Source organism: Truncatella angustata (genome assembly GCF_020726525.1).
Source record: "Truncatella angustata strain MPI-SDFR-AT-0073 chromosome Unknown BKA67scaffold_5, whole genome shotgun sequence".
In the NCBI taxonomy this organism is placed as follows: domain Eukaryota; kingdom Fungi; phylum Ascomycota; class Sordariomycetes; order Amphisphaeriales; family Sporocadaceae; genus Truncatella; species Truncatella angustata.
The window spans coordinates 2,657,601-2,682,351 of record NW_025763385.1 but is presented as its reverse complement, the minus strand read 5'-3'; the positions used below and the strand labels follow the sequence as shown (position 1 = coordinate 2,682,351).

General features: G+C 49.4%; 9 protein-coding genes across 9 annotated transcripts; 3 read left to right on the top strand and 6 right to left on the bottom strand.

Moving 5' to 3' along the window:
* Positions 1 to 157: 157 nt before the first annotated feature.
* BKA67DRAFT_569196 (oxidoreductase) lies at positions 158 to 1,808 on the bottom strand. The gene is made up of 3 exons (XM_046103093.1): positions 899 to 1,808; positions 467 to 813; positions 158 to 387 (listed from the first exon to the last, which is right to left on the bottom strand). The coding sequence occupies exons 1-3, from the start codon at positions 1,326 to 1,328 to the stop codon at positions 316 to 318; spliced, it is 849 nt and encodes a 282-aa protein (XP_045957602.1). The 5' UTR covers positions 1,329 to 1,808; the 3' UTR covers positions 158 to 315.
* Positions 1,809 to 2,731: 923 nt separating this feature from the next.
* BKA67DRAFT_569192 (uncharacterized protein) lies at positions 2,732 to 5,083 on the bottom strand. Its single transcript, XM_046103092.1, has 6 exons — positions 4,463 to 5,083; positions 4,346 to 4,402; positions 4,230 to 4,297; positions 3,787 to 4,169; positions 3,597 to 3,698; positions 2,732 to 3,538 (listed from the first exon to the last, which is right to left on the bottom strand). The coding sequence occupies exons 1-6, from the start codon at positions 4,656 to 4,658 to the stop codon at positions 3,160 to 3,162; spliced, it is 1,185 nt and encodes a 394-aa protein (XP_045957601.1). The 5' UTR covers positions 4,659 to 5,083; the 3' UTR covers positions 2,732 to 3,159.
* Positions 5,084 to 5,450: 367 nt separating this feature from the next.
* Positions 5,451 to 8,056, bottom strand: BKA67DRAFT_569184 (cytochrome P450). The gene is made up of 11 exons (XM_046103091.1): positions 7,715 to 8,056; positions 7,565 to 7,654; positions 7,379 to 7,507; positions 7,124 to 7,307; positions 6,979 to 7,062; positions 6,820 to 6,916; positions 6,633 to 6,765; positions 6,447 to 6,563; positions 6,199 to 6,373; positions 5,875 to 6,145; positions 5,451 to 5,818 (listed from the first exon to the last, which is right to left on the bottom strand). The coding sequence occupies exons 1-11, from the start codon at positions 7,967 to 7,969 to the stop codon at positions 5,623 to 5,625; spliced, it is 1,731 nt and encodes a 576-aa protein (XP_045957600.1). The 5' UTR covers positions 7,970 to 8,056; the 3' UTR covers positions 5,451 to 5,622.
* Positions 8,057 to 8,773: 717 nt separating this feature from the next.
* Positions 8,774 to 10,629, top strand: BKA67DRAFT_659949 (putative cytochrome P450 oxidoreductase; the record flags this gene model as incomplete). Its single annotated transcript, XM_046107539.1, has 5 exons — positions 8,774 to 8,987; positions 9,042 to 9,047; positions 9,104 to 9,155; positions 9,219 to 9,959; positions 10,026 to 10,629. 5 exons carry the CDS (start codon positions 8,774 to 8,776, stop codon positions 10,627 to 10,629), a joined length of 1,617 nt encoding a protein of 538 aa, XP_045957599.1.
* Positions 10,630 to 10,859: 230 nt separating this feature from the next.
* On the bottom strand, positions 10,860 to 12,459 carry BKA67DRAFT_659948 (cytochrome P450; the record flags this gene model as incomplete). Its single annotated transcript, XM_046107538.1, has 3 exons — positions 10,860 to 11,499; positions 11,559 to 12,317; positions 12,374 to 12,459. The coding sequence occupies 3 exons, from the start codon at positions 12,457 to 12,459 to the stop codon at positions 10,860 to 10,862; spliced, it is 1,485 nt and encodes a 494-aa protein (XP_045957598.1).
* A 1,653-nt stretch (positions 12,460 to 14,112) lies between these two features.
* Positions 14,113 to 15,941, top strand: BKA67DRAFT_519276 (cytochrome P450; the record flags this gene model as incomplete). The annotated part of the gene is made up of 3 exons (XM_046098084.1): positions 14,113 to 14,291; positions 14,465 to 14,896; positions 14,993 to 15,941. 3 exons carry the CDS (start codon positions 14,113 to 14,115, stop codon positions 15,939 to 15,941), a joined length of 1,560 nt encoding a protein of 519 aa, XP_045957597.1.
* Positions 15,942 to 19,106: 3,165 nt separating this feature from the next.
* Positions 19,107 to 19,666, top strand: BKA67DRAFT_569167 (uncharacterized protein). Its single transcript, XM_046103090.1, has 2 exons — positions 19,107 to 19,432; positions 19,499 to 19,666. Exons 1-2 carry the CDS (start codon positions 19,233 to 19,235, stop codon positions 19,527 to 19,529), a joined length of 231 nt encoding a protein of 76 aa, XP_045957596.1. The 5' UTR covers positions 19,107 to 19,232; the 3' UTR covers positions 19,530 to 19,666.
* Positions 19,667 to 19,880: 214 nt separating this feature from the next.
* Positions 19,881 to 20,576, bottom strand: BKA67DRAFT_519231 (uncharacterized protein; the record flags this gene model as incomplete). Its single annotated transcript, XM_046098081.1, has 3 exons — positions 19,881 to 19,978; positions 20,036 to 20,313; positions 20,380 to 20,576. The coding sequence occupies 3 exons, from the start codon at positions 20,574 to 20,576 to the stop codon at positions 19,881 to 19,883; spliced, it is 573 nt and encodes a 190-aa protein (XP_045957595.1).
* A 1,522-nt stretch (positions 20,577 to 22,098) lies between these two features.
* On the bottom strand, positions 22,099 to 23,231 carry BKA67DRAFT_659944 (arginase; the record flags this gene model as incomplete). The annotated part of the gene is made up of 3 exons (XM_046107537.1): positions 22,099 to 22,408; positions 22,480 to 23,063; positions 23,148 to 23,231. The coding sequence occupies 3 exons, from the start codon at positions 23,229 to 23,231 to the stop codon at positions 22,099 to 22,101; spliced, it is 978 nt and encodes a 325-aa protein (XP_045957594.1).
* Between the last annotated feature and the right edge of the window lie 1,520 nt (positions 23,232 to 24,751).

The following is a 24,751-nucleotide window of genomic DNA, read 5'->3' as shown; positions in this document are numbered from 1 at the left end:
GATGCGCAAGTAAATTTGTTGTGTTGGTGCCATTGAAAAAGCGCTCTGTTGCCCGTCAAGGACGAATGTTTCCATGCAGGCGCTGGATGCATATAGGGATGTCGTAACCGTGCTATAACAATTACAATAACCTAGTACAGGTTGTGCATGTATGGACTTTTTACCAATTATAAATGTTCAATTTTGTTTACGTTTCTTTTCCCCCCGAGTTCAATGAAACCAGACCGCCATTAGATATATCAATAAAGTTACAAGAATACCACGCATTTTACAACAACAACAGCTGATCACATCATCAAGCAGCGTTGAGGTATTTTATGTTTGTCCCTTTCCATCGTTATGAGCCTTGAGCTCTTTCAAGCCTTGCGTATAGCTCATTGCAGCGTCCTAGCAGGAACAGAGGAGTTCAGCTCTGATCGGGATTGCACGACTTTACGCGAAAAGAGACGATGATTTGTGGACTTACCGCGAGGGATTGAGGAGCGAAGTGCGAGAGTAATTTGATGCTGCCAGCATTAGGCCCTTTCCAAATCAAACCAGCCTTCGTTCCGACGATGTCGTGGACCAACGTCTCGGCGAATTTGTCAGCTGGAATGCCCTTGGGCTTCAGCTCACCACTTGCCCAGCCAGCGATGCTCTTTTCAATAGGAATGTACAATGATGTCGGTGGTAAGTGAAAAGGATCGTTCTGGTGGAAGTGGCTGTCAATAGTGCCTACCATGATTGCGGCAACGCTGACACCCATAGGTGCTAGCTCTAGGCGTAGGGTCTCGGATAGATTCGTCAAGGCGGCTTTAGATGATGAGTATATACCTATGTCGTGGACCATGGTTAGCCGTGCGGCGATAGATCTATGTGTCCATGATAGCTTCGGAGAGCTAGATATTGGATTGCATACCTATCCACGGAGTGTTCACGACGGCGCCACAAGTACTTATATTAACGACACGACCGCGACTGGCAATCAACAGCTTGGAAAAGGCTTGTATAGTGCGAAGGGGCCCCCATAGATTGGTATCGTACAGCTTCTGTGCTCGTTCGATATCAACATCGAGTATTGGCGTTGCGTAGCCGGCACCGGCATTGTTGACAAGCACATCGAGCCCGCGGTCGCTAACAAACTTGACGGCCTCGTCGATCGATGATGGCGAGCAAACATCCAGTTCGACAGTCGCGACATTGGATAAGCTGGATAGAGTTTCTGGAATTTTGGATATGTCTCGAGCTGTTGCAAAGACATAATGACCGTGTGTTGCCAATGCAGTAGCGATGGCGGCACCGATGCCCCCGGCTGAACAGCCTGTCACCAAGACTGTCTTGGCTGGCATCGTGCTCTGTATTGCGCGGTCTTTATTCTGCTAGAACGAGCCTCGTCTCTTGTTCAAGGAGGCTTTGCACGACGGTGTAGCTCTCTCGTAGTTTTACGATTCAAGGGATGTGTTCTTGCTAGGGGTGCGACTGCTAGTGCTGGTGTTGGTTTGTCGGTTCAGTTAATAGCTAGCAGCAGTAGCTACTTAGCGACCCTAGAGGCGGAGGAAAGAGGGGCGGAGCTATCAGTTAGTTGCCGTCCGCTAACCCGTAGTTGCCGCCCTACGCTACGGGGCCAAGCTATCAGCTAAAGCTAGACTAGCTGGCCAGTTGCCGCTCTATCACCGGATGCTCCCCTAATGCTGATTTATCTCGAGGCTACAAAAAGCAGGATATTGGGTCCTCGGGTATATCCGAAATGTAATCGCGCAAAATGGTACTCGGCAGGGTGTGCAGCGTCGACGTCCCTCATGTAAATTGTCTACCTCTATTACATTTACCCTTGCTTCGTAATTGGTAGATGTGCACCAGCCCAGAGAGGGAGAGGGAGGTTAGGTCACATGGTGCGGCGGTGCGTTCTCCCTTGCACCAGCCTAGCATGGGGCGGTCAGATTTGTTGGAGCTTAGTTTGCTCGGTGCGACAACGCAATACAATACAACACAATACAGTACGATACAATGCCACTTAACGCTATCTCGTCACATGCTCCGCAATATTCAACACAGTTAAGTAGATTATATGCAGTGTATGGTATGGAGGGTTATATTTACTTGGTAGCAACGGTGCTTTTCCGCGCGGTTAAGTTCCGAATCGATTATACCTTCCTTGCCAGATTACCCGCCCAACTACACATGCTCTTTTCTTGTCTAGTCTAGGCCTGACACTATAATAGACAGTGTGCATGGTAGAATGTGCGCCACGGTGCGGTACAGGCCAGCAAGTTGCTTACTGTCATAATGTAACATGACCTTGCATGACGATGCGAGGTTCTTTACGACCCCAAAATAAGCTTGCGACTTGCATGAGAATGAGATGAAAGTGGTCTGTTCTATGTACTATGTACATGAACCGCATGAGAAAGGACCCCAAATTCGGCTATAACACATCCCGGCACTATCACTTGCACTAAGTAGTAGAAGGGACGTCCAAGTCCCACTCATGCAGAGTTGGGCCGAGCCGCGCCCTATTATCAGGCTTTATAACGTGCCTTAGTACAAAGAAATACCAGCATATCTAACCCGCAGTCTACCGTAATTGTAACAATCTCAAACTGTTCTACAGTCAATGTAATTTGATACAAACAATAGATGTTCTTTTCCCATGGAACGCTGCAGTTAAGGGGTTGACCAGAAGCGGCGACAAGTAACCTTGAGCTTGGCAGCTTGGCTCCAGTATTGGTGCCGGTCAGCCGCAAAAGAATCATGCGTTGACCGATGCTCGTCTTCAAAGTTCTGGATCGCGTAAGTCGTGTCACGTCACACAGAAAGGATAACGCCATGCAATTAATTTGTTTTTCGTCTTCTCCAACCCCTCGGTTCCGATGACCAAAGCATCACTGACCAGACATTACACCACGTATCCCTGAGCGATAAGCATGGGCTACCTCTCTTCACTAAGTACCGTATGTAGTTGCAATGCTGTTCAACGTGTGATGAATGACTAGCAAACGTCGATTACACAAATTATTGCATTGAACGTGTATATACTGGAAGTTCAATGAACATTCTAGCAGCTGCCAATCAGTGACGGCTTCCTCACACTTACCCTTGAATCATTACACACAATTTATTAAATTCTATACGTATTAACGCAGTTGAACATCCATGTTACCATGTAACATGTGTCCAAAATCATTTAGCCTGTGACTTACGCCCCTCGTACGATTGAGCGAGGTCTGTAGTCCTGAGAATTCCCCGCTCGTCTTCCGGTAGATGTCCCCCAGCTGAGCTATATCCATATTCAGCAGTGACTTCGGTCTCCGGTTGGAGGACCGAGTCGTCCATCTCATAGTAGTAAGCTCGACCGCGGCGATTGTCGCCTTGTTTCCCGTGGGAGCCTGAATACTGCCCGGGCAGGCTGGGTTTGGAGACATTGCTACCGTAGCTACTGCCGCCCGGGAGCTTGGAGCGAAAGGTGCGATAGAGGCTGGAGGTCGAGGATTTCGATTTGATGAGACCGGCAAATCCAGGCATGCTTCCGACAATGAGCGCCACGTTGTGTTCAACCATACTGCCATCGAGTTAGATATTGGCAAGGTAGTCATGATAGCACCATTGAGATCACCTACATCCATATGAACAGTTGTCCCTCTTGCCAAGTAAAATCTCCCGAGGAACCAAATAGGACGATGAATCTCCACACACAAGAGGCTACACTAGACACAATACCACTGGAGGCTTCGTTAGCATTGTGACTTGCAGTGGGGGCCATGGAGAAGCTGGAAGTAGGATTTCGTTCAGCATTTTAAGCAGACTCACAAGAGGGCAACCGTGAAAACGGCAAGTAGCTGCAGTTTCTTCTTTCTGTCGACGTGGAGCTTGCGAAGAACGAGTATAGGTATGATAAAAATATATGTATCCAGCACAATTGATCCCACACCGTGGACTGGCGCGTATAGCGAGATCTTTTGAGGCCTACCATCGAGGGCTAGGTCTGCCCAGGTTTCATCAGAGTGAGGCGTCATATACACGGCGACTAGAATCGGGTGAGGCAGGTAGAGCATTCCCATGAAAATGATGCCCGCAGTGATGGCGTAGCGCGTTTTCTTGCCGGTGGCAAAGAGCTGCAGGTATAAAACGAATATGGCCGCTTTGGTAATGAACTGTGTCAGTCCCAAAAGCAGATTCTGTGAGAAGAGTAGCTACCATAGGTCAATTTGGCGTTTTCTTTTTTGGCAAAGCAACCACAGACAAAAACCTACCTTCCAGTTGTAATCTGAGATATACCAGCAAGCAGGCAGGTCCCACGCATGGCGACTATATTTGTGCACTACAAAAAATCAGTACCAAGTGGCTGTATGTTGGCCTTCACACCTACTGGCCATCACAATGCCAGTATAGCTCGTGCTCAATATGAAGCCGAATATTGTCAGATCTTTATTAGTCTATTAGTATCATGTGGTCTTCTCAAACATGCGATTAGGTTGTAACTGACAGTCGGCCAGTTTCATGTGGCCCCAAGCATTGCATAATCTTCCTACCACAAGAGTCGTAGAGAGTGCTGTTAGCACACCGCCCACTACTAGAGTTGCGGTCGAAAGATCAGGCGGGTCGATGAAGTTCGGCGTCATGCCGTCCGGCACCGGACCGGCCGGTATGGAGCAAAGGTCAGTACCTGGTGGTATAGACATGATATCCGATGGCGATGTTCAAGAGGTGCTGTAATGATTCGTGTGCGCTGTCCCTCTGCGCGTGTTGCACAATCCAGGTCGCTGTAGAAATCTGGAGGGCTGATCTGACGTGGTAGCTAAAGTTGGTGGGAAAGTCAGCACGTTGATCCGAGATTCAACGGCTGGAAGAGTAGGGAAATAGAGTAAAGCCTCACGTGTCATCCACCTGAAAAGTATTGGTTTGACAAGGCATAGAGCTGGAGCATAACCTCGCATGATATCCATCCATCTGGACGGCATTGTGTAACCGTTTTTACAGTCCGACGAGGTGGCAGATTTCGTGTGCACCGCATCAGCAGGCAAGCGCATGCAATCTTCACCAACTCGGTACGCATGTACATGGTCCAGTCCAATGGCTGTGCAGCTGCAGAAATGGCACAACGACCTTACTGCATAATTCCATTAAAATGCACACGGCGATCCCACATGAAGGATTCGATTGGCTAAATTGATCCTTGGGAAGGATTGGCCAGAGTCACAACCGATTACATAGTCCGGAAATTTCCATACCCCTTTGTACTGGTTACTTTTGCATGGTGTTGCTAAATATAATCATCGATTGGTAGGACCCCGCATGGGCGATGCATTTTCGGGGGCTCATTCATTGGAATACCGCAGCGAGTCGTCACTGCGGCCACATGCTGTCGCTGCAACCATTCGTTGGCCATATTACTGTAGTCATTCTAGGTTAGTGTAACCCTCCTCTCTACAGTTACGGTGACATGCATACATGAATCCGCTGCAGAAACCCCCTTTGCTGGCCGTCATTAATGTCATTCTCTGATGCTACAGTAGCTATCTGATTCTCACCCACATAAGCAAAAAGAAAAGTCCAAAGGCATCAAATCCTGATAATTCTTGTCTCCATTTCCGCTTCCACATTTACGAAACCGCGACGAAAGCAATTTCGTGCAGCATGCCCGTTTCAACGAAGCTGCCTTGCCACCCTAGATGCATCACTGCGTTTTTGAAAAATGACTACTGTATCACTGCGGGGGACCACACTGGACCTCCAAACCATGGACCGAGGTGCTGTCTTGTCCAGCAACTTGCATTCCCACTCCTGCAGAACATTGATGGCAATCAGCTTGAGCACTAATGAGGCATAAAACCTCCCGGGACTTCAACCGACAAATCAGCTTCAATTTCTCCTCTCGTCATAAGTCGGGGGACTTACCATGTTGCGTTTCCCAAGCCCCAAATCGGCCAATCAAGGCTTGCTGACGTGAGAGTCGAAGGACTTTTGTCGGGTATGTCCGCTGACGTAAAACCTTGACGAAGTGCGGCATTTGCCCTGGCAAAACGGTACCCGTCAAACTCATGCGGCTTGGAGTATCGATGTGGATCATACATCATCGCTCGCTGGGGGATGCACACCCAGTCGTCCTTTTCGATTCGCGATCCGTCTTGTAAATAGATATCTTTCAAGGCCTTTCGGCGACAGCTAACTGGCAGGTACTTCTGAGTGAGTGTTGACGCTGAAAGTTGAGGTTTAACTCACGGGCATCGGCATTTGTAGATCTTATGGACTCCTTCATGAAGCTATCCAGCATGGGAAGTCGCGCTTCGTCGAACTGAGAACTCGATCTATCCTCAATCGCTGTCTGAATTTCATCCCTCAACGGCTCGACGTATTCATCGTGTAGACAAATATCCTCAACCGCGTATGTTATGGTCTTTCGTAACAAATCATGCCAATCGTCAGCCATTCATTCGTGTACGATTTTAGGACTTGTCATTGATACTTACGATTGCAAGCTGATGGACGGAACTGAACCAGATGGCCAATATTTCTCCTATCATACGTGCCGCCGACCATGGATTCTTCCGCGGCGATGTGTCAATGAGCCATTGCATACAATCCACCTATATCTGCATCAGTTTAATCTGTAGTCAAGAACTCTCACATGGTCGCCTCCCCCTACTCTAACTCACCGCCGTGGGCTCTGAGTGCCCGGTCTGATCCGACTTGGCCCTGTTGGCCAGACGACGTCGGACGTCAGGCTCCAAGTAGCGGAAGAGTGTTTTTGCTGCGCGGTGTCTCTGCGTGACAATGGATGTCACGAGGCTGGTATCTTTCATCAGTCTTTAGGTTCGAAGTATGGCTACAACGCTTACTCACGGGCGAAGAAATCCAGGAGTAATTCGCAGCAACTCGGCTACGAATACAACCGTCTGCGGAAACTCAAGGGCAGCCGCGGTAAATTCCGTGTTCTCACCTTCCGGTTCAACACCTTTAGCGGATATCCGATATATTGTGCTATCCTATGTTCCAACTTACTTAAATCCTTTCCAAAAAAGACCAAACAATTCACCTTGGTGACAATGCGCTTAACCATGGGAAATAGCTTGACGGGCACGAAGCCTTGATTACGCGGTAATAAGCAAGTGTTCAACGAGTTTCCAAGGGTAATAATGACGCCCACCATTCTTATCCGGTTTGCTTAGTTCCTCATCGAGGCAGCTCTTGATTATTTGGTCAAGTTCAGGCTGAAACTGGGGTAGGTGAGAAGTAAGCCTGCTCCGCAAAGCTCGCACAAACCCAGTGCCTTCAACACCTCGCTGCTCTTGCCATTCGAAGCCATGCATTGTGTACTTGGGCTGCAGTAACTACTTTTTTTGTTGGTCATCAGATCATTGATCATTGAGCGCCAGATATGGCGATATGTTGATAAACGGACCTCTTTTGCTACGGCATGAAGCGATAGAGATTGAGGTGGAGTATCTAAGACTTCTTTGATAAGCTGGCTCGACGTGATCATCAAGTGGTTGTTCGAGGGCGTGAGAATTCTAAAAGGTCGGTTCGGGCTCTAACATGGTGTCAGAATTGGGGAGAGCTTGGAGGTGGATACAACACGTCAACTAACTGCAGCATATGCTTGGTCGATGATCTGAGGGCCAGCAACCAGATATCGAAATCTTTGGAATTTTTCGGCACAGTAGTTGAGGAGCCATTTCTGGTAGTTGCAAAATTATTATATGCCAGAGCGCGGAACTGCAAGGGATCAAGCACGTACGCCTCCATATGAAAATGCTGTCACCACGAAAAAGAGCACAACGAGGAAGTACAGGCGATTAGCGGCCTCCCAAGAGGCCATCAGCCAGTCCATCTCCGTATCAAGTGAAATTAAGAAGTCCAGTGTAATCGAAAATGGTCCAAACTTTTGGGAATCAGTCCTTTTCGCGGTATGAGTGATGTTATTTCCTAGAGCTGGTCCCAACGGAATACCTGTGCCCGCATTCCCACGATCTGACCAAGTTTCTGTGGGCATATATGCATTCTAACAATCTCAGTCCAGATGGCCAGTCATAAGGTGTTGGAGCTAAGGCTTAGCTGCCAGCACAAAGGCTTGTTAGTTGTCACTTGTGGAGTAATGAGCAGCACAGGATTATGAAAGCATTCATAAATGATATCACGAAAGCCGTACGGCACAACCAAATCGGGACTTTGTGCGACTGTCCACACCTACTCGAAAGCACCAAAGTTCGATTGGAGACAAGTATAGTTACATGATTGGTGGATGTACGATCCTTCGGTACTTGTCACGATGTTACTCGCCCCCAATGTGGCTATCGCACACTATGTAGCATGTATGTCCCTTGCGTCAGGCAGGTAATATTAAGAGGAGGACCCCTTAGAAATGTAGATGACTGCTGCTTTAGGTAGACGAGCCCCAGAGCCAAAGGTAGTAAGACTCGGCCCTACGGCATTTAGGACAATGCAGTAGTGTGTGCAGATTTATGCAGCTACGCTGCACACAAGTCGTGACTGCATTGGCACTGTATACATACTATGCATGTCCCAGCCCCATCTGTGACCAAAATCCCACCATTGTACGCAACTAAGCGATAACGGTATGCTCTTGGGACCTGAGTTACATGAGCCTCTGTTCATTTACTTGTTACTTTCCCGTGTAAATTACGGGTCCAGTGTGCAGGCCAGGCCTGAAAAGAGGTTTTGTGCGAAAAATCCTGGCTGCATTTGTTTGCCTTGAACGCGTTCTGATTCTCAACTGCACTGCTTGCTATGAATGTAACCCGATTCTAGGGATTTCGGGATATCTTGTCAAGAAAATATGCTGCTTCCGCAATCGATATCCGGCCTTCTCAAGGAGAGCCGCGACAACATCTTCGCGATGGGGTCTAATATTTTCCATGATTATCCTGCTTTATCCGGAGCCGTCATCCTATCCGCCATCGCCCTCAGCGTTTGGCGGTTGTTCAGATTTACCGTCATACCCGCATTCTCGGCGGATGATGAGCCCCGGGAGCTGCCATATTCAATACCTCGTAAGCATAGTATGATATAGCCAAGCCTCGATACAATCACTGACTGCAAACTAGTTCTAGGTAACTGCCTATCTGCTCGGCGAGTTGGGATGATGGCTTGGCTGACCTTGATAAAGGTCATCTCATTTCATTTTTTGGTGACGCGAATACCTTAATTACTCGAGCCAGGTAGGTCAAGGTGAAAGTGAAGCAAGCAATTGGTTGATATGTAGGAAGACTAATTTGAGCCAGGCAGTACTTGGGTAACACAAGAGAGCCATTTGCACTTACAGTTGCCGGCATGACAACATATGTCATCACCAAAGCCGAAGATGTAGGACAGGTGTACAGAAATACCGAGACGCTTTCCTACGAGATTTTCGTGCAGTCGATGATGCGGATCCTCGGAAACTCGGAACCCTCTGTCGAGGCCATGTTCACACCACTTCCAAAGGACAAGGAGGGCTTCCCTAATCCACATGGGAAGTCGCTAGGTATCCTGTTTCGACAGATGCACATACATCAATTATTCCCAGGAGAGAATCTGAACTTTCTGGAGACTCGGTTTTATGACTTCTTCGACAAGCATCTACAGATGGAGAAGCTTGTCGAGACATGTCCTTATGCTACCAGGACAACACCGGGAACCATCACTCTGCCGTTGGTGCAATGGTGCTCCGACTACTTCGTCAAGGGAGGCCAGAGTGCTTACTTTGGACCCAGACTCGCGGAGATTGATCCATCCTTGACAGATGCTTTCTTGGTCTTTGATGAACTCAGCTACCAGGTCATCTACCAGTACCCGACATTTCTTGCCAGAAAGATGCAAGCTTCTCGAGACCGCCTGCTGTCGGGACTGAAGCAGTATTTACAGCTTCCGCATGATCAGAGAGCCGAGGATGCTTGGTTTGTAAAAGCCATGGAAACTGAGATGCGCGCCCTCGACATGAGTGCGGACGATATGGCAATTGCCACGATGACGATTTATTGGGCGTAAGCTACAATTCAGACCCATTGCCTACGAAGTCTTTGTGACTGAATCTGACTTTTTATTTGTAGCATCAATACCAACAGCCGCAAGGCCGCATTCTGGCTTCTAGCCTACCTCCTGCAGACGCCGGGGCTCGTAGATATAGTCCGGGAAGAGACGGCTCCGGTGTTTCGCGCCGACGGTGCTTTCGACTTCGACTACCTTCACACATCAGTCCCGCAGCTAGAAGCCATGTGGAACGAAATGCTACGGCTCGCGTCATTCGCTGCGTCGGTGCGATTCATAACAGCAGACACCGTTCTAGGCAATAAACGGCTGCGGAAGGGCAACAGGTTGATCGTGCCTTATCGGCAGCTACACATGGACGAAAGCATATTCGGTCAGCCGGTAGACCAGTTTCAGCACCAACGGTTCCTCGAGAAGCCGCGCCTAGCCCAAGGCAATAGTTTCCACCCTTTCGGCGGCGGCAACACCATGTGTCCCGGACGTCATATCGCAAAACGTGCCGTGTTCATTTTCGCTGCTATGGTATTACATAGGTTTGACGTGAAGCTGGAAGATGGCCAGCAGATGCTGGAGGCGGATCTGACGAAACCTGTGCCTGGATTGATGTCTCCTAAGGAGGGCCAGGACTTGAGGGTAGTCCTGACACCAAGGAAACCAGATAATTGAGTTCAACTATGGTAGCGATAGTAGGTTAGGTAGCAGAGATATTATTTCGAAACTGTGTGCCCGTTCCAAGCCACCAAAGTTAGACTCATGACTCAGAGAATACTTAAGTCTTGTGAGTAGTAATAATGATTAGCTACAAAGTAGAACTTCCTATCTGCATGTCATAACAGACTGCTATCAGCATCTGAAGTAGTTAATTGGTTGTAAGACTGAATGGCTACTGGCTTTCATTATGCTTGCGTCTTTCTCCTGATCCTGAAGGGGACCTTGCGGTTCGGTGGCAACGCACCGAAGGGTGCAAACTTCATATCACACTGCACGTCTTTGGCACCTACAGAACCTAGCTCTATGTCGTATTTTGAGAACAGGTAGGCGTAGGTTAAGATCATTTCCAGCTTCGCAAGGTGGCGTCCCGGACACATGCGCTCCCCTCCACCAAAGGGAATCCACAGGCCGGCCAAGCCCTCGGTAGAGAATTCGGGCCCCATGTCGGACTCGACCAGGAACCTCTCGGCGTCGAATTCCAGCAATGGTTTCTTGGAGGGCCTGCCTGCTCGCGCCCATGCTTCCTCGCTGAAATGTACGCCATCGGTAGGCATCAGTACAAACTCGTTTCGCCGTATCGTGTATCCCGAGAACGTTACGTCTCCAAACTCCACCATGCGGCTCACGAGGATCGAGACGCGCAGCCGAAGGACTTCCGCATATGTGGACTGCAACAGCGGTCGCGTTCCTAGTTTATCAATATTGATTTTCCCATTAGCGGATATACACGTGTCGGCCTCGGCAGATAGCCGATCTGAGAGGCTTGGATCTCTGAGAGCCTCGAAAATATACCAAAATGCACTCGGTGCTGTATTGCCATTGGCGCTGGATTTGTCAGTTGACATGACTTTCTAGTACTGGGAAGAAAAGTGTCGTACCCAAACATCAGCCCCCAGTCCTCGCAGGCTCGAACGCGTGCGGTCAACGACTTCATCTTCAGCATGTACTGCAGCCGGGCCTTGGCGTATCTGCTACCGAATATGGGTTCCCAGTCCGGATCCCGGGGACTGGATTCCGTGACGTTGCCATTTTTGAATGCGTATGTGTGCCATTTTTCGATTTCGTCCACTACACGATCCCGTTCTCTGAAAGCTGTGGGTATCAGCCACCGCGGCCACCCGCGGAAATACAGGTGCGCATTCCGCTTGGCAAGCCAGAAGTGCTCGATAAGACCAGGATTGACCTCAAAGATCTTGGATCCCATCATGGCCTCGATATTAGCTCGCGAGACGGTCATCTGCAGGAATTTGTACAGGTCAGGATATTCCACCCAGGTTTCTCCTATCGCTAACCGATCCACATGCTCGTTGAAAAATTTAAGGTACCGCTCGGCAAGTGATCCGAGGTAAGGGGCGGCGAGGAACTTCTGAGCGCTGTGGGTTTGATGATAAAGGATCCTATCTTCTTGCGCTGTTTTGGAACCTTTTCTGGGCTCTGCGGCCATCCCCGAATCATCTGCATCGTAGAAGGCGAGAATTTTGGAAGGGATATCCAAGAGGTTCTTCGCAGAAATTCTTGTAATCGACTTCGCTGACAGGAACCTCGACTTGAAGATCTCCTGAATGTGAAACGGATTGGCAGTCAATGTGAAGTTGGTTGGGCCGGCTTTAAGCTGAAATGGCCTTTCCCATCCGAATCGCTTTCTGTTTTCATCAGTCCACAGATATATCAACAAAGATGTGGTGGAAGCTTAACGCACATGGTTCCGAAAACAAAATCGGTAGGGTTTATGAGTATTGGTATGGTATGATAGAGACCGGGAAGCCAATAAGGAACCACTGGCATCACCCGAGGACTTCTGGTATGTCCGACAGACAACAAATGTCGAAAGTGTAGTGTCGAGGCGGAATATGTCAGCACCGAAAAGAGCAACGTCAGGATTAAAATTGGTAGCGTCGGGCAAGCCCAAGGGTGGACTTGACAGAGAGTATTCTGCCCAGACACGAACGTCTCGCAATTGGCAAGATAGCCCATTGTCCGTGGTTAAAGTTATACGAATATTGCAGCTTATGATGTGGGAGGGTGCATGCTGTGTGACAATGCTTTCATCAGTCAAAATATCCTGGAATGAGGTTCAGGTACCATAAGATCTACACCAAGCAATTGGCTCGGTATTTGCTGTCATTTGGGAAGATTGTGAAGCTCGCTCTATCATGTGCACAATACAGATCACGACTGAACAGCCCATCGGCAGGTCAAACTGGGCTGAAGTCGCATAACCACGTACACTGTTGCTTCCCCGCCAAAGACTGGCACTGTGTCCCGCCCATCGGAAGCGATGATCCTGCGGCTAAATATGCAACGCCGCTTTTACTTTTACTCTTATTTTACTCAAGAAGGGTCTTCCCCCAAAAGAACAGTTGGTCTTAGGTCAGCTCTGCATGAAAGTCATTTGTCTTGGGTCAGCCCTGCATGAAGGGAGGTTCTGTCGTATAAACAATTGACTGGCTCCCTGCATCTGCACGTTGGGTAGTATCTTCCTGGAGTTACTACCCAAGTGAGGAATCCGTTTATGGCAGGGAGCTGGGCAGCTGCCCAGCTTTCCACCAAACGCAGCCAGAGCATACTGTACATGGTCGTTTTTGAAAACATGGTTGGTGCGGCTTAAACGTCCACCGGTGCCGGCACGGACCGACTACACTGTCTACGAGTAGCGACGGTGGATCTTGCTAACTATAGACATTCAGTGCTGCGGGGGTTTACAGCAAGTATGGGACGAATCTGGAAACATCCATGGATGTCAGATCCTGTATGCGCCTCTGTGGGGACCTTGGCATCGCTCACCAATGGGCAAGTTTAGTATGTAATCGGCTTAAGCTGCTGCATCAATGCTACCACAACTGCTGAAGATTATCTGCCAGGTATGTGACTGTATCCTGGTACTATGTAACGCAAGACTGCATTGCGACATAGCTGCAGGGACGTCCCAGGAACTTCCCTGCATTTAGGAAAACCAAGACACTATTGACAAAAGGTGCTCACATCACAATAGTAAAATGCATGCTGGCGCCGGCTTACTGTATGCATTGTTGCCGTAGGCACGTTCGCTGATTGGCCAGGTATAGACTACGCAGTACAGGGTACAAAGTACATAGTACGACAGCCCAAAATGAATTCAAGAATATGCAGCCAATATGTCCTTGATATCCGGAGAAAACGAGCAGCTGTACCACATACTAGCACGAAGCAAATCCAACCCTAGACTAGCTCTGTTTGGGCACTCATAGTTAGATAAACATTTCTTGTGCCTTTATGACCGACCTAAAATCGAGATGATGCATATGCGCCTAAGACGCTTCTAGTATAGCAAGCGTTTCTACCTACCTACGGGCTTAAGACGTGACAACTTCCTCGCGCTGATGCGCGTACATCGATGGAAAACTGTCGCTTGCAGTGTTGTTCCAGCTTCTAACAAGTCCAAGTACCTACGAGCCCGCGATGTTGTACGAACTCATTTACGCCCTTGTCGGGCTGCTCGGTTTGGCTTATGTTGTGGAACATGCACTCGGCCTCAGAGATGACGCGCGCGAGCCGAGGCGTGTGTCATCGCGGATACCATTGATCGGACATGTCCTCGGCATCGTCAAGTATGGCACGGTATACTACAACGAGACCAGGTAAGTTCCGCTGGATAAGACGAATGCCGCATAGGAATCTGGTGATTTCTACCGGTGGCTCTCCGAAAACTAGCGAGTGCGATGCAGTGAAAGGGCTACTTGGGTTGGGGATGGTGGAGAAAAGCCTTTTTGTACATCTTGGTTTCAAATCATGCCTCTAACTCTGTAAATAGTGCAAGAACTGAGGACGAGATCTATACCCTCGACATCATCGCCCTCAAGATCTACGTGAGCAGATCTCGGCGCCTCATACCGGTGATTCAGAAGGCTTCCAAAACGCTTTCTTTCCGCCCGTTCGTGAAAGTGGTGGCACGGGAGATGGCGGGGAACTCGGAGCCAGCATGCGGTCTCTTCGACGGACCGTTCGTCGACGAGTACAGCCAAGTGGTGAAAACTGCGCTGTTGCCTGGTGCCCATCAGGACGACCAGAATCTGCGCATGGCGGACTCGGTGATCTCCCTGGTTAATGATCTCGTCAACGGTGGGAAGGGGAAGACGGTGGGCCTGCTAGGTTGGACTCAGCATCTGATCGTAGAGGCCAGCAGCTGCGGATTCTTTGGCACAGAGCATCCTTTCCAGGACCCGGAGGTTGAAAAAGCATTTTGGTAAGTTCAGCCGTTTTGACCTTGAAGCCAAACCAAGTCACCCGGGCCCTGATGGTCTCATCGACCCGTTTGTGGCAGAACTAACAAAGATAACAGGAGATGGCAGCTCCACCTCCGTTCACACATGGCAGGTCTAGACTTCTTCGGCAAAGCCAATAAGGAGCGGGAAGTTGTCCACAAGGCTTTCTTTAAGTACTGTATTAAGCTGCAAGACGAAACTTCAAAGGTGGTATTGGACCGCCAGCGTGTAGTAAAGGCTGCTGGCATGGACTTTGAGGACGCCGCAAAGCAGGAAACTCTCTTCTGCGTGGCCATGTTTGGTAACACGACACCGACGCTGTACTGGACCATTTGGGAGTTGTTTTCGCGGCCCGCCTTGGTTGAAGAAGTCAGGCAGGAATTGGAGGAACATGCGATCATCAGGAACCCTGAAGAAAAGGACGGAGGAGATACAGCGGGAAATGTGCTCGACATTGCAGCTCTGAAAACACAATGCCCCCTCTTGTTTTCCATCTTTCAGGAGACGCAGCGCATGCATCACATCCACGCAAATATCCGAAAGGTCATGGCCGATACATTTATCGATAACGGGCGCTACCTCTTGCGCAAGGGCAACTATTTGCAAATGCCTGGGTCCCCAATCCATTACGACGAGGACGTGTGGGGTCCAACAGCAAAGACGTTCGATCCGTATCGTTTTACAGAGAACAGGAATAAAGAACAAGAGCCCGGCTCCAAGGTTTTTGTTCCTCCACCAAGCGGGTTTCTAGCCTGGGGTACGCCACCACACCTCTGCCCAGCGAGGCAATTTGCAGCGACGGAAATCCTGATCACAGTGGCGCTACTAGTGATAGGGTGTGATCTCGTACCCAACACTAGCGACGGTCAGTGGGAAAAGAACCCGGCCGTCAGGTATAGCGACGTGGCCGCGGTTCTGACCCCTATAAAAGAGTTCGATGTGCAGGTGAAACCTAGAGAAGGTGCAGGGAAGTGGACTGTCAAAATGGGAATGGCTAAGACGCAAGTAAATCTTCTCTCCGGATGAGAAAATCTGGTTGCCAACGACATGACTTTTTAACAAGCTGCTGAGGATTTTCAAAACCATTGCGCCAACCCCGGTCAGTTACATGGCGAGCGGTTGTGGTACCGAAACGTGGGCTTTGAATATGATAATCTGATAATAAGCGGTCATATTGTAATGAGAGATGCATTGATGTGACGCATTGTGACGCAAGTAGCGGGCTGTTGTTAGCAAAATGAGCTCGTTTGAGAAGGAGCATGCTAAACAGCCGTGAACTTCCAGTGTCCGCTAAATATAGGAGCCTCGCCTGTTACCTTGATGTAATTATACATGACTCCCCGGATATAACTCTCTCCGGTGATCGTAAACATGCATTGCGTCGTTAGATGATGACGAATGGAACTAAGAGCGCAAGATAATGCAGACCATATCGCCCGCCTTGGCCTCCAAGTCGACTGCACCGACTCGGCCTCCACAGTACGACATGATATTTTGCCGATAACATTGTTCAAAATTGTTGTCTCGGAGCGGAATTAAAGAAGTATTGTCTCGAGTCATATTGCCTCTGCTTCATTTCCATCCTTATAATTGAGCCAATCATGGAGAACGATAGTCCGCAGAGGCCCAAAAAATCAAGATCGACTCTATCATGGAGGAGGTCACGTTCAAGAGTCGAAACTTTTTACAAGTCCTCATCAGACAAAGTGACAAAGCCCAGACACGCCCCCGATAAGACATCCAAGGCGTGTTCGAGGAAGCTGAGTTGAACAACCTGACATAGGCTTGCTTGATTTTGCCGAAATTCGGAGGAGTGTGCTTGGGATATGACGGCAGAAATACGTTGGAGATAGTCTTGGTCGCGGCTTTTATCTTGTCGACAATCATCGCTTTGCACTCCAGAACCTTCTCCTTCAGGATTCTCAAATACCTCGGTCGATGCCTGCCTGCAGAAAACTAGAGGTGGCGGACAGAACAACCAACCAGGCCCACTTGTTCTTGATATTCTAGATTGGGATTCCGTGAAGGTATCTTTGGCGGTTGGTTCTGCTGGAATTGATACCACCATTCACACAACCAAGGCGATTCCCTATATCCAAGGTTTTTCTGGATATGGCCAAGACGGTGAGATCCTTTTTCTCCAAGACTTGCTAGATAGTGAATTCGGGGAAGTATTCCTTGACTCATAATTGATACTTGTCGTCCATAGCAGCCATGTGATTGCTTTCCGAGTTGATTCCAAGGCCGTGATACTGGAAATATGATCGTGAGGGACTATGCACTTAGTATTTCAAGTTGGCCGGATAGTATCCATTTATATGGAGCTGTGAGTCTACGGCGTATTATCGTGCTAGGTACAAGATACCTATATTGTACAAATGGAACACGAAGCGCTCTTGACTGACCTCATTCAGAACAGGCACTTGTTGGTTGCTAAGTCGAACAGAGAAGGCGAACACCCGAAGATAAATTTCGGAGAAGGCACTCAATGGCGTGCATAGCTCTCCGTAGTACACAACTGTTTTGTCACTAAGCATTGTGTCCTGGAAGACCCATTTTCGTTGAGTCCGGTATGTTGGATTTCAACCACTAACGGCTTTCATTGAGGCACCCGAGATTTTCCTCGCCTCGCTCCCGACGTTCTTGATCCTAGCGAACTAGAAGTTCTTCGCTTTTCCTGTTGACATGAGGATCATCTATGGCTTCCGGGATTATTTCGAGGTGCTGGTGAATCTGGGAGTCTAGGCTATCGAAACCTGTATCCGCATCACCTAGCCAGATCCGTATAGAATCTGCTTTGGAGCACATGGACGTCATCTGGGCAACATGTTGTACCTTCTTTGTTAAACCGGCATGGTCAACACAATCGAGTTCATCCAGAGTACGACAGCGGCATACGTCACGCGCCATGTGGTCAAGTTTGGTAGACGGGAGACTCGAGCAGTGAAGTGAACAGCTTGGCCACCACAGAAGATCTGGGTTGTAAGGGGCACATTACCCTATACATGCGAACCCGCATGACAGTTCACAGGCGTATCTTTTGGACCTACCACAAATTGGACCTGCAATTCGTCGCCGTAACTGCTTAAGAAGAACATGTAGAAGCCGAATGTGTCCGGCGGTCAAAGGCTCATGCGTATACCACGACCAACCGTTGACGTATCTGTACTCGAGGATGCGACATTGGTCAAAAGCACAAGAAAACAAAAGCGTCATTGGGACTTTCGACAACTGTTAACCTCATCGTCGTCGTTGCTTGCGATACGTGATGACTTCATCACGGTCATGGCCTCATTAATTCATAATACGCAACGCTGGTGTATAATGCTTGGCTGGCAGGGGCCCTTTTCGCCAGGAGTGTTGATGGGGGATGCATACTGCCTGCAGTGACAGCATACTAAACGATATAGTATTCTTGACCTCATTCAGGTTCGCGATCCCGTTGCCTGGGTTTCCAACTTGGAGGCCTGAATTAGACCTTCCGATGGTCCGCAATCTTAGCCGATTTAATACCATCGACTTGGCCGGTACGTAGTAAGCTACGAGGTGACAAGCTCTCAAAAGTTGCATCCACAAGCGGACTAGAAGCCGCACGGCCCATTGAAGGACCGCATTTGAGTCCTACAATATGGTGGTCAACGGCCAATGTCGCTTTTCCTCGAGAGGAGTCTCAATGTGCAGGTTATCGATCGACATGATTCCAAGACGGAAGCTGAAGTGCATTATTTGGTTAACCTGATGGGCCATGTAGTTGTCTTATTTCTGTCGGCCTGTGCAATGCTGTGATTGACCCACAAGGGGAGGTTTACAGCTAGGTAAGGGTGTGAGCTTGGGGGCTGTTTCCACTACGGCAGAGGGCTGGCCCCCCAGCCAATGACGCCAGGCGGCCGCCCCCCATTACACGAGCCTAGCTCCGATGACAACAGTAGGACACTCGCCTGACGTATCTCAGATCGGGATGAGGGCTTGGCAGGAGGGAAAGCTTGATCTCTGGCGCCCGTGAAAGCAGGTTTGGTGTGCTCTAGAACTCGGCCAACCATGACAAGTGCACCCGTACTGCCTCCTATGCGTTAGAAGGGTTACGTGCTGCTTCCGCCAGCCAGCCATGAACCATTGCGGGGTTGCTTTCAAGAATTGGGGAAGCTCAACGTCACCGATCAGCTTAGAGCTCTAGTTATACTTTCCAAGACGTATATAAGTAGACCAGATACAGCCGGTAGATGGGAGAATATCGTTGTCTCGGTACTAATTCTTCTGCCAAACACAATCATCATCCAAAATCTCTCAAATATCAAATTACCCACACAAATCATCATCATGGACGCCCTCAAGAACGCAGCCTCTTCCCTTAGCGGAAACAAGCAACAAGGCACTGGCACCCAGGGCCAGCAGTCCGACTACGTTGACAAGGCCACCGCGTTCGGCGTCAAGAAGTCCGGCCACGAGGGTCAGTTCGGCAAGGATAAGCAGGAGAAGGCCACCGACGCTCTCCGCAGCGGCTATGAGAAGGTCACTGGGTACGTTTTCTCTTCGGAAGGGCCCCGTCACAAACAAAAAGCGATTGTTACTGACTAGCTCCACAGAAGCAAGGTCGACCCCAAGTACTCCAACTAGAGAAGGTTATCAACCTTGTTGGAGGAAGTGTACGAAGAACCTTTTAATGATAAAAGAATGATTGCACGACCTAAACTCGACTATCCATAGTAGCAATAGTCGGAAAATAATAATATACCCCAAGACATCATATCGAACGTGTCGTTTCTCACAAATGTGCTGGTGCTCCAAATTCATAGATATATCCATCAGATCTTCATTGCTCGTGCTGGCCATTATCGTATCAAATGTTCTCGACTCCTCATTTACACCATGTCGAAAAAGTCAAGTACAATAGGTCAAACTCAGAAATAGTCAAAACGCCGGTATATGCTGCCACATTATCACACTCCACCATACATTATGACTCCATTAAGCATCGTAGAAGACCTGAATAGCCATGATCATCATCCACAGCAAGAATATGCAACCAATCAAGGCGAAAGACCAAGCTGCCTGCCACGATTGACCTGGATATACGAGTTAGCCGGTGTCGGGGAAACGTACTGGCCGGTTTGGCTTCTTACAGATGCTCTGCTGCTCCATCCAAGCCAATTTCTCTTGTTGATTAAAGGCGTTGGTGTTCTGGTTGAAAACCAGATTCTGGCAGTTCGAGTTGACGGAGCCCGACGGACCCCAAAGCTCTATACTAGTGACGATCAGACCCACCATCCACAGCACGAAGAACATGAACGCGCCAATGATGACGATGGATGGTAGAAGCCGTCTCTGCGATATGAGCCATAACAGCCCAAGGATGAACAGAATTGTGAGCGAACCGACGGTGATCCAATAGGGAAAGTACCTTTGAAGATCAGCACGTTAGTCATTTGCAATTGGTTGCGCGAGGTGTAGAAGAAGAAAAACACACCAAGGAACAGCCAGGTTCAGTACACGTTGCTGTTGAATAAAGATGGCAAAGACACCAATAAGGAGGGATGCTGCAACTAGCATGATGATCATCCAGACATTCAGCTGGACAGCAGGCCAGTGGTACTTGTGGATTCTGGCCATCCGCCCGGGCTGGTAGACGAGCGAACCCGTCCCCGTCGTGATTGTCGACGCCATTGTAGCGTTTCTCGGGTGACTCTAGTGTTCCCCGAAGAGATTGCAACGCCGATAACACGAACAGAGAGCTATGCGAGACACTCTGCCCAAGACGTTGAAGTGCGACGTGAAATAAAGATGTTCAGAATGGGTCGCTAGTAGCACGTCGAGTGTCCCTGAACCTCCTTCTGTGTTCAAGGTGAGTCACCCAAAGCGATGCAAAACGTCTCTCGAGTGGGATTTTATGGGTTTGTTTGGCTTGTCTTGCTTCGCCAAATGCGAAAACCTTATGGCGAACGTGGAGGAAAACGCGCAGCCCAGCACTGGCAGCGTACCCAGAAAACTTATACGATCGGAAGCAAGCTTCTCCCTAACAGCCCAATTGCCTCACGATGGCTCGACCGCCAACTCAACAGAGGGATCCTTTCTGACGCGCGGTGATGGGTGGCCGATTCGTCGATGCGATGGGAATTAATTGGGCTCGAATGCGCCGGGGACGCAAGGTACTGTATGGGACCTTGTAGCAAGCAGTGCTCCGTACAGAGCCCCGCGACAGCTCAGTGCCTCGGTGGAGTCGCGATGAACTGGCGGGCGTCCAGGGGGGTTTTGGGTTTTGCGGCTTTGTTTTGCCAAAAGCCAAGTGTAGATTGCGCCCGATTGACTCCCGTCCGGGGATTGGGCCAGTTTCGCAATTGTCGGTCAGAGGCTTGCGGAGTGTCTGTGCCAGAGTGTGAAAGTAAAAAAAATCTTGCGAAGAAGAAGAAGATGCGACGCACTGGTGTCGGCCAGATCGCGTACCCGCGTGCTAATTCAAGATAGTTAGATCCCGGGATGCGCGGTAATTTCTCCACGATATACGCAAGGAGAGCTTCAGGGATCTTTGACAGCGGCCGGGGTTGTAGCTTAGCACTCTTTGGACATGATCTTTTACCATTTGCTAGGTTAGTACATGCACAAACACATCAGGATTTTATTTCTTCAGTCGTGGGGAGAAGACAGTCTGTCTTGAAGCCTCACTGTGTTCAAGAACAGTTCCCCATCATCGTTTCAACCTGATTCAGAGCTCTCATGTTGACTGGATTCATTGGTTTTCCCGTGAAGCTTCTGTTAGTGCTGTTATGCGCTTGGTGAGTGAGTGAGCGGAGTCAGCCGGATCGCCCAAGATCGTCGACCAATCCACTTGGCCGACGTTTTCAAGGTGGCTGGAAGTGGAAATAAATGGCTGGTGCGGACTACTGCCATGTACATGAAAACGCACCAGACCGCTGCATAACTTCGAAGGCTTAATTGTCATAAAACATTTCCGTTGGAACTTTGCTTCGGGGCGTCCCATACTCGCTTCCAAAAGAGCTTCGGTTATGTCACGATGCAGCGCTGGAGCTTGACCGATTCGATGCTCTTGTAAGGTACAGTGGTGCATTTGATCTATTGACGAAGCAGAACTCCCAATCTCCGTACTCCGGCTACGCGCCTCAGACCACTGGACTATATCCAATGGGAACTGTCTCCGGCTCAGAAAGCACTACAGGTAGTTGAAGACCGCCTACAACAAAGATTCTCCGAGAGCGCATCTCACCAACGAACATCCAGCGCGAACAGTCTCAGAAGCACCAATGTGATCTGTTGCCAGACTAGGGTTAACCTCGACAAGATCAACAGCAATCAAGCTGCCGGTCTCGTGTACGCTCTCGCAGATAAAGTCTCCCTCTCTCAATGTCAAACCTCCACGAACAGGTGTGCCAGTGCTGGGAGCCCACATGGGGTCGAGCGCATCGACGTCGAATGAAAGGTGGATTGGAGTGTCGTTGCCAATGTGCGCAAGCGCCATCTCGACGACGCGACCGATGCCGTACCTAGAGGGCACAATATGTTAGCAGATGTTGACAGATGGCGTTCACGTATACGAGATTTGCGTGGGACTTACTTATCGACATCGTACATGCTGAAAGCCTTGATGCCGTTCTCGCGCAGAATTCTCTTCTCGCCAGAGTCGACGTCTCTCAGACCAATGTACACCAGCTTGTTGAGGTTGAGCATGTGCTCTTGCTTCAACCATCCAAAGTACTCGGGCTTCTCCTCCTTGGCGAGACCAGTCACGAATGCTACAGGCATACCATGCACGTTGCCCGAGTCACTGGACTCGGGGGTGTTGATGTCGGCGTGGGCGTCGACCCAGATGACGGCGATCTCCCTGTTGAGGCGCTCGCGAATGGCCTTTGCTGTACCGGCAATGGTGCCAATGGCGATCGAGTGGTCTCCTCCCAGGGTCAGAACCATTCTCCCTTCCTTGGCATGCGAGTAGACCTGATCGGCCAATCTCTCAGTAACGCTGCTCACTGCCTTGGGGTTCTTCATGTTCCTGAAGGGTGGGTCTTCCTTTGGTACAAGGTCGGTGTACAAGTGTACTTGATCGTCACCGTGAAGCTTATAGTTGAGCTCATCTCGTAGTGACGTAAGAAGCCCAGACTCGATCAGAGCTTTGGGAGCAGCATCGACACCAGGCTTGCACTGCCACAGACGTCTCGTTAGTTGCTGGCTACTGAGTACAGGACTGCAGTGCAATTTGCACAAACTGGACGGTTGTCTGCTTACCTGACCACCTGAAAAGCCAACAGCAACAACACCGATATCTTCAGGGTTCGGTAAGAACTTGGATTTGACCATTGAAGTGTTCATCGTGACTGTAGCCGCGCCTTGCTGCGTAGAAATAGGGTGGAAGGATATGATGCGCTCGGTGTATTCCCGGTATAGAACCTTTTGGTCGAGGTCTACAAGATAATGCAAGGGTCGGATTGTTTTGAGGAGAGATAGAAAACGAGGTAGGCAAGGAATGAGGGATTGAAGGAGCTCTTTGTTATAAGAGTCGAGAGATATTCAAGCAATTACTCGAGCGCGGTCCCTGACTTTTTGTTTCCTAGAGGGGCAATTGCTTTCATTAGGTAACTTCCATTTGCCTGTGATCCATGGTGGGGTCCGATGGATGGCTGGATGGATTGATTGCTTGAGTGATGCAAGTCAAATCTAGTGCTAGGACAGCTAGGCGTGCAGATTGCGCTAAATAAGAAAAAGAGCCCCACGAAAGCCGCCAAGACGCCCAAAAAGAACACCTATTAAGAGCCTCTCAGCATTCCCAGCATTACCCCCATTCCCCCTTCCCTCTCGACAGGCCTGTTAATTCTCCTAATCTTAGAGGCAGCCCGGGACGTACATTCGAGGAAGCCCGGGCCATGAACCACATTCCTCTAAAGGCATGTCAACTGTTCCTTACATCTCTGAATTGCCATCAGCAGGTCAGCTTATGCCGCAAGCGACGACCTACGTTGATCTGTGTTCCCATGATGCACTCCCTCCATCATCCCTGAGTTCTTTTTACCTGAGAAAAGCCGGTTGAACCCGACGATTGCCATGTTTTCTTCAACCCGCGCATCAGCGCTATACCCCTAAGTGATACTGCTGCGAACGCTATACCCCTAAGTGATATTCGACGCGAAGCAGCAGTTTGAAGCTATACCCCTAAGTGATGTTGCAAGCGAAACAAGGTCTTGGATGGATGACAACAAGATAAGGCGATGCACATCTTCTTAGATAATAGCATCCATTACACTTTGGTCCTTTTAGTCATATATCATAATCCCGCACTTCCATCTCACCGCCAGAACCCACTCCGAAGCCGCCTGCTCGTCAAGTCGGGCACGGCATCGGATATACGACTTTGTGGAGTTGTGAATCGGCGCAGCGCATTTGCAGTCCGCGATCATATTTGCACAGAGAGAGCATGCATAGCGTTGAGCTGTTGTGCTACAGCATTTTGGGAATCCTGGCACATCAAAGCCTATTAACCTAGCTTGTGAGGGGCAGGGCTGCAAGCATCAACAAGTACAGTTTTGGCTCTTGGCTTCGTCCCGCGTCTGCCGATTGGGTCGCGAATCTTGAGCTTAGCCCTCGACGTTTTCTAGAAGTCTTCTCTAGCGCATGTGTCTTACTCCAACTTGAAATCTTGCGTTCAATATCCGTGAAACCTAGTGAGTGCTGCGACAAGCATGAGAATGTGTGTATGATCTGCCGCGAGACTTGTGCTGGAGTCCGCCTCCAACCTCTGTTGGATCGTGTCTCCAAGCGTAATCTTGCAAGTCGCAACTTCTGCCGGATTGCCAATCGCAATGCAGCTCACAACGCTTTCAAGAATAGATTCAAGG

Coding starts and splice junctions, on each gene's coding strand:
- BKA67DRAFT_569196 (XM_046103093.1), bottom strand. CDS start 1,328: ATGCCAGCCAAGACAGTCTTGGTGACAGGCTGTTCAGCCGGGGGCATC. Junction 814..898: donor CGTGAACACTCCGTGGATAG/GTATGCAATCCA, acceptor TCCACGACATAG/GTATATACTCATCATCTAAA. Junction 388..466: donor TCGCTCCTCAATCCCTCGCG/GTAAGTCCACAA, acceptor TGTTCCTGCTAG/GACGCTGCAATGAGCTATAC.
- BKA67DRAFT_569192 (XM_046103092.1), bottom strand. CDS start 4,658: ATGTCTATACCACCAGGTACTGACCTTTGCTCCATACCGGCCGGTCCG. Junction 4,170..4,229: donor TCTCAGATTACAACTGGAAG/GTAGGTTTTTGT, acceptor GACCTATGGTAG/CTACTCTTCTCACAGAATCT. Junction 3,539..3,596: donor GGACAACTGTTCATATGGAT/GTAGGTGATCTC, acceptor ACTCGATGGCAG/TATGGTTGAACACAACGTGG.
- BKA67DRAFT_569184 (XM_046103091.1), bottom strand. CDS start 7,969: ATGCCCACAGAAACTTGGTCAGATCGTGGGAATGCGGGCACAGGTATT. Junction 7,063..7,123: donor AAGCAAACCGGATAAGAATG/GTGGGCGTCATT, acceptor CGCGTAATCAAG/GCTTCGTGCCCGTCAAGCTA. Junction 6,766..6,819: donor ACTCCTGGATTTCTTCGCCC/GTGAGTAAGCGT, acceptor GAAAGATACCAG/CCTCGTGACATCCATTGTCA.
- BKA67DRAFT_569167 (XM_046103090.1), top strand. CDS start 19,233: ATGGACGCCCTCAAGAACGCAGCCTCTTCCCTTAGCGGAAACAAGCAA. Junction 19,433..19,498: donor GGCTATGAGAAGGTCACTGG/GTACGTTTTCTC, acceptor CTAGCTCCACAG/AAGCAAGGTCGACCCCAAGT.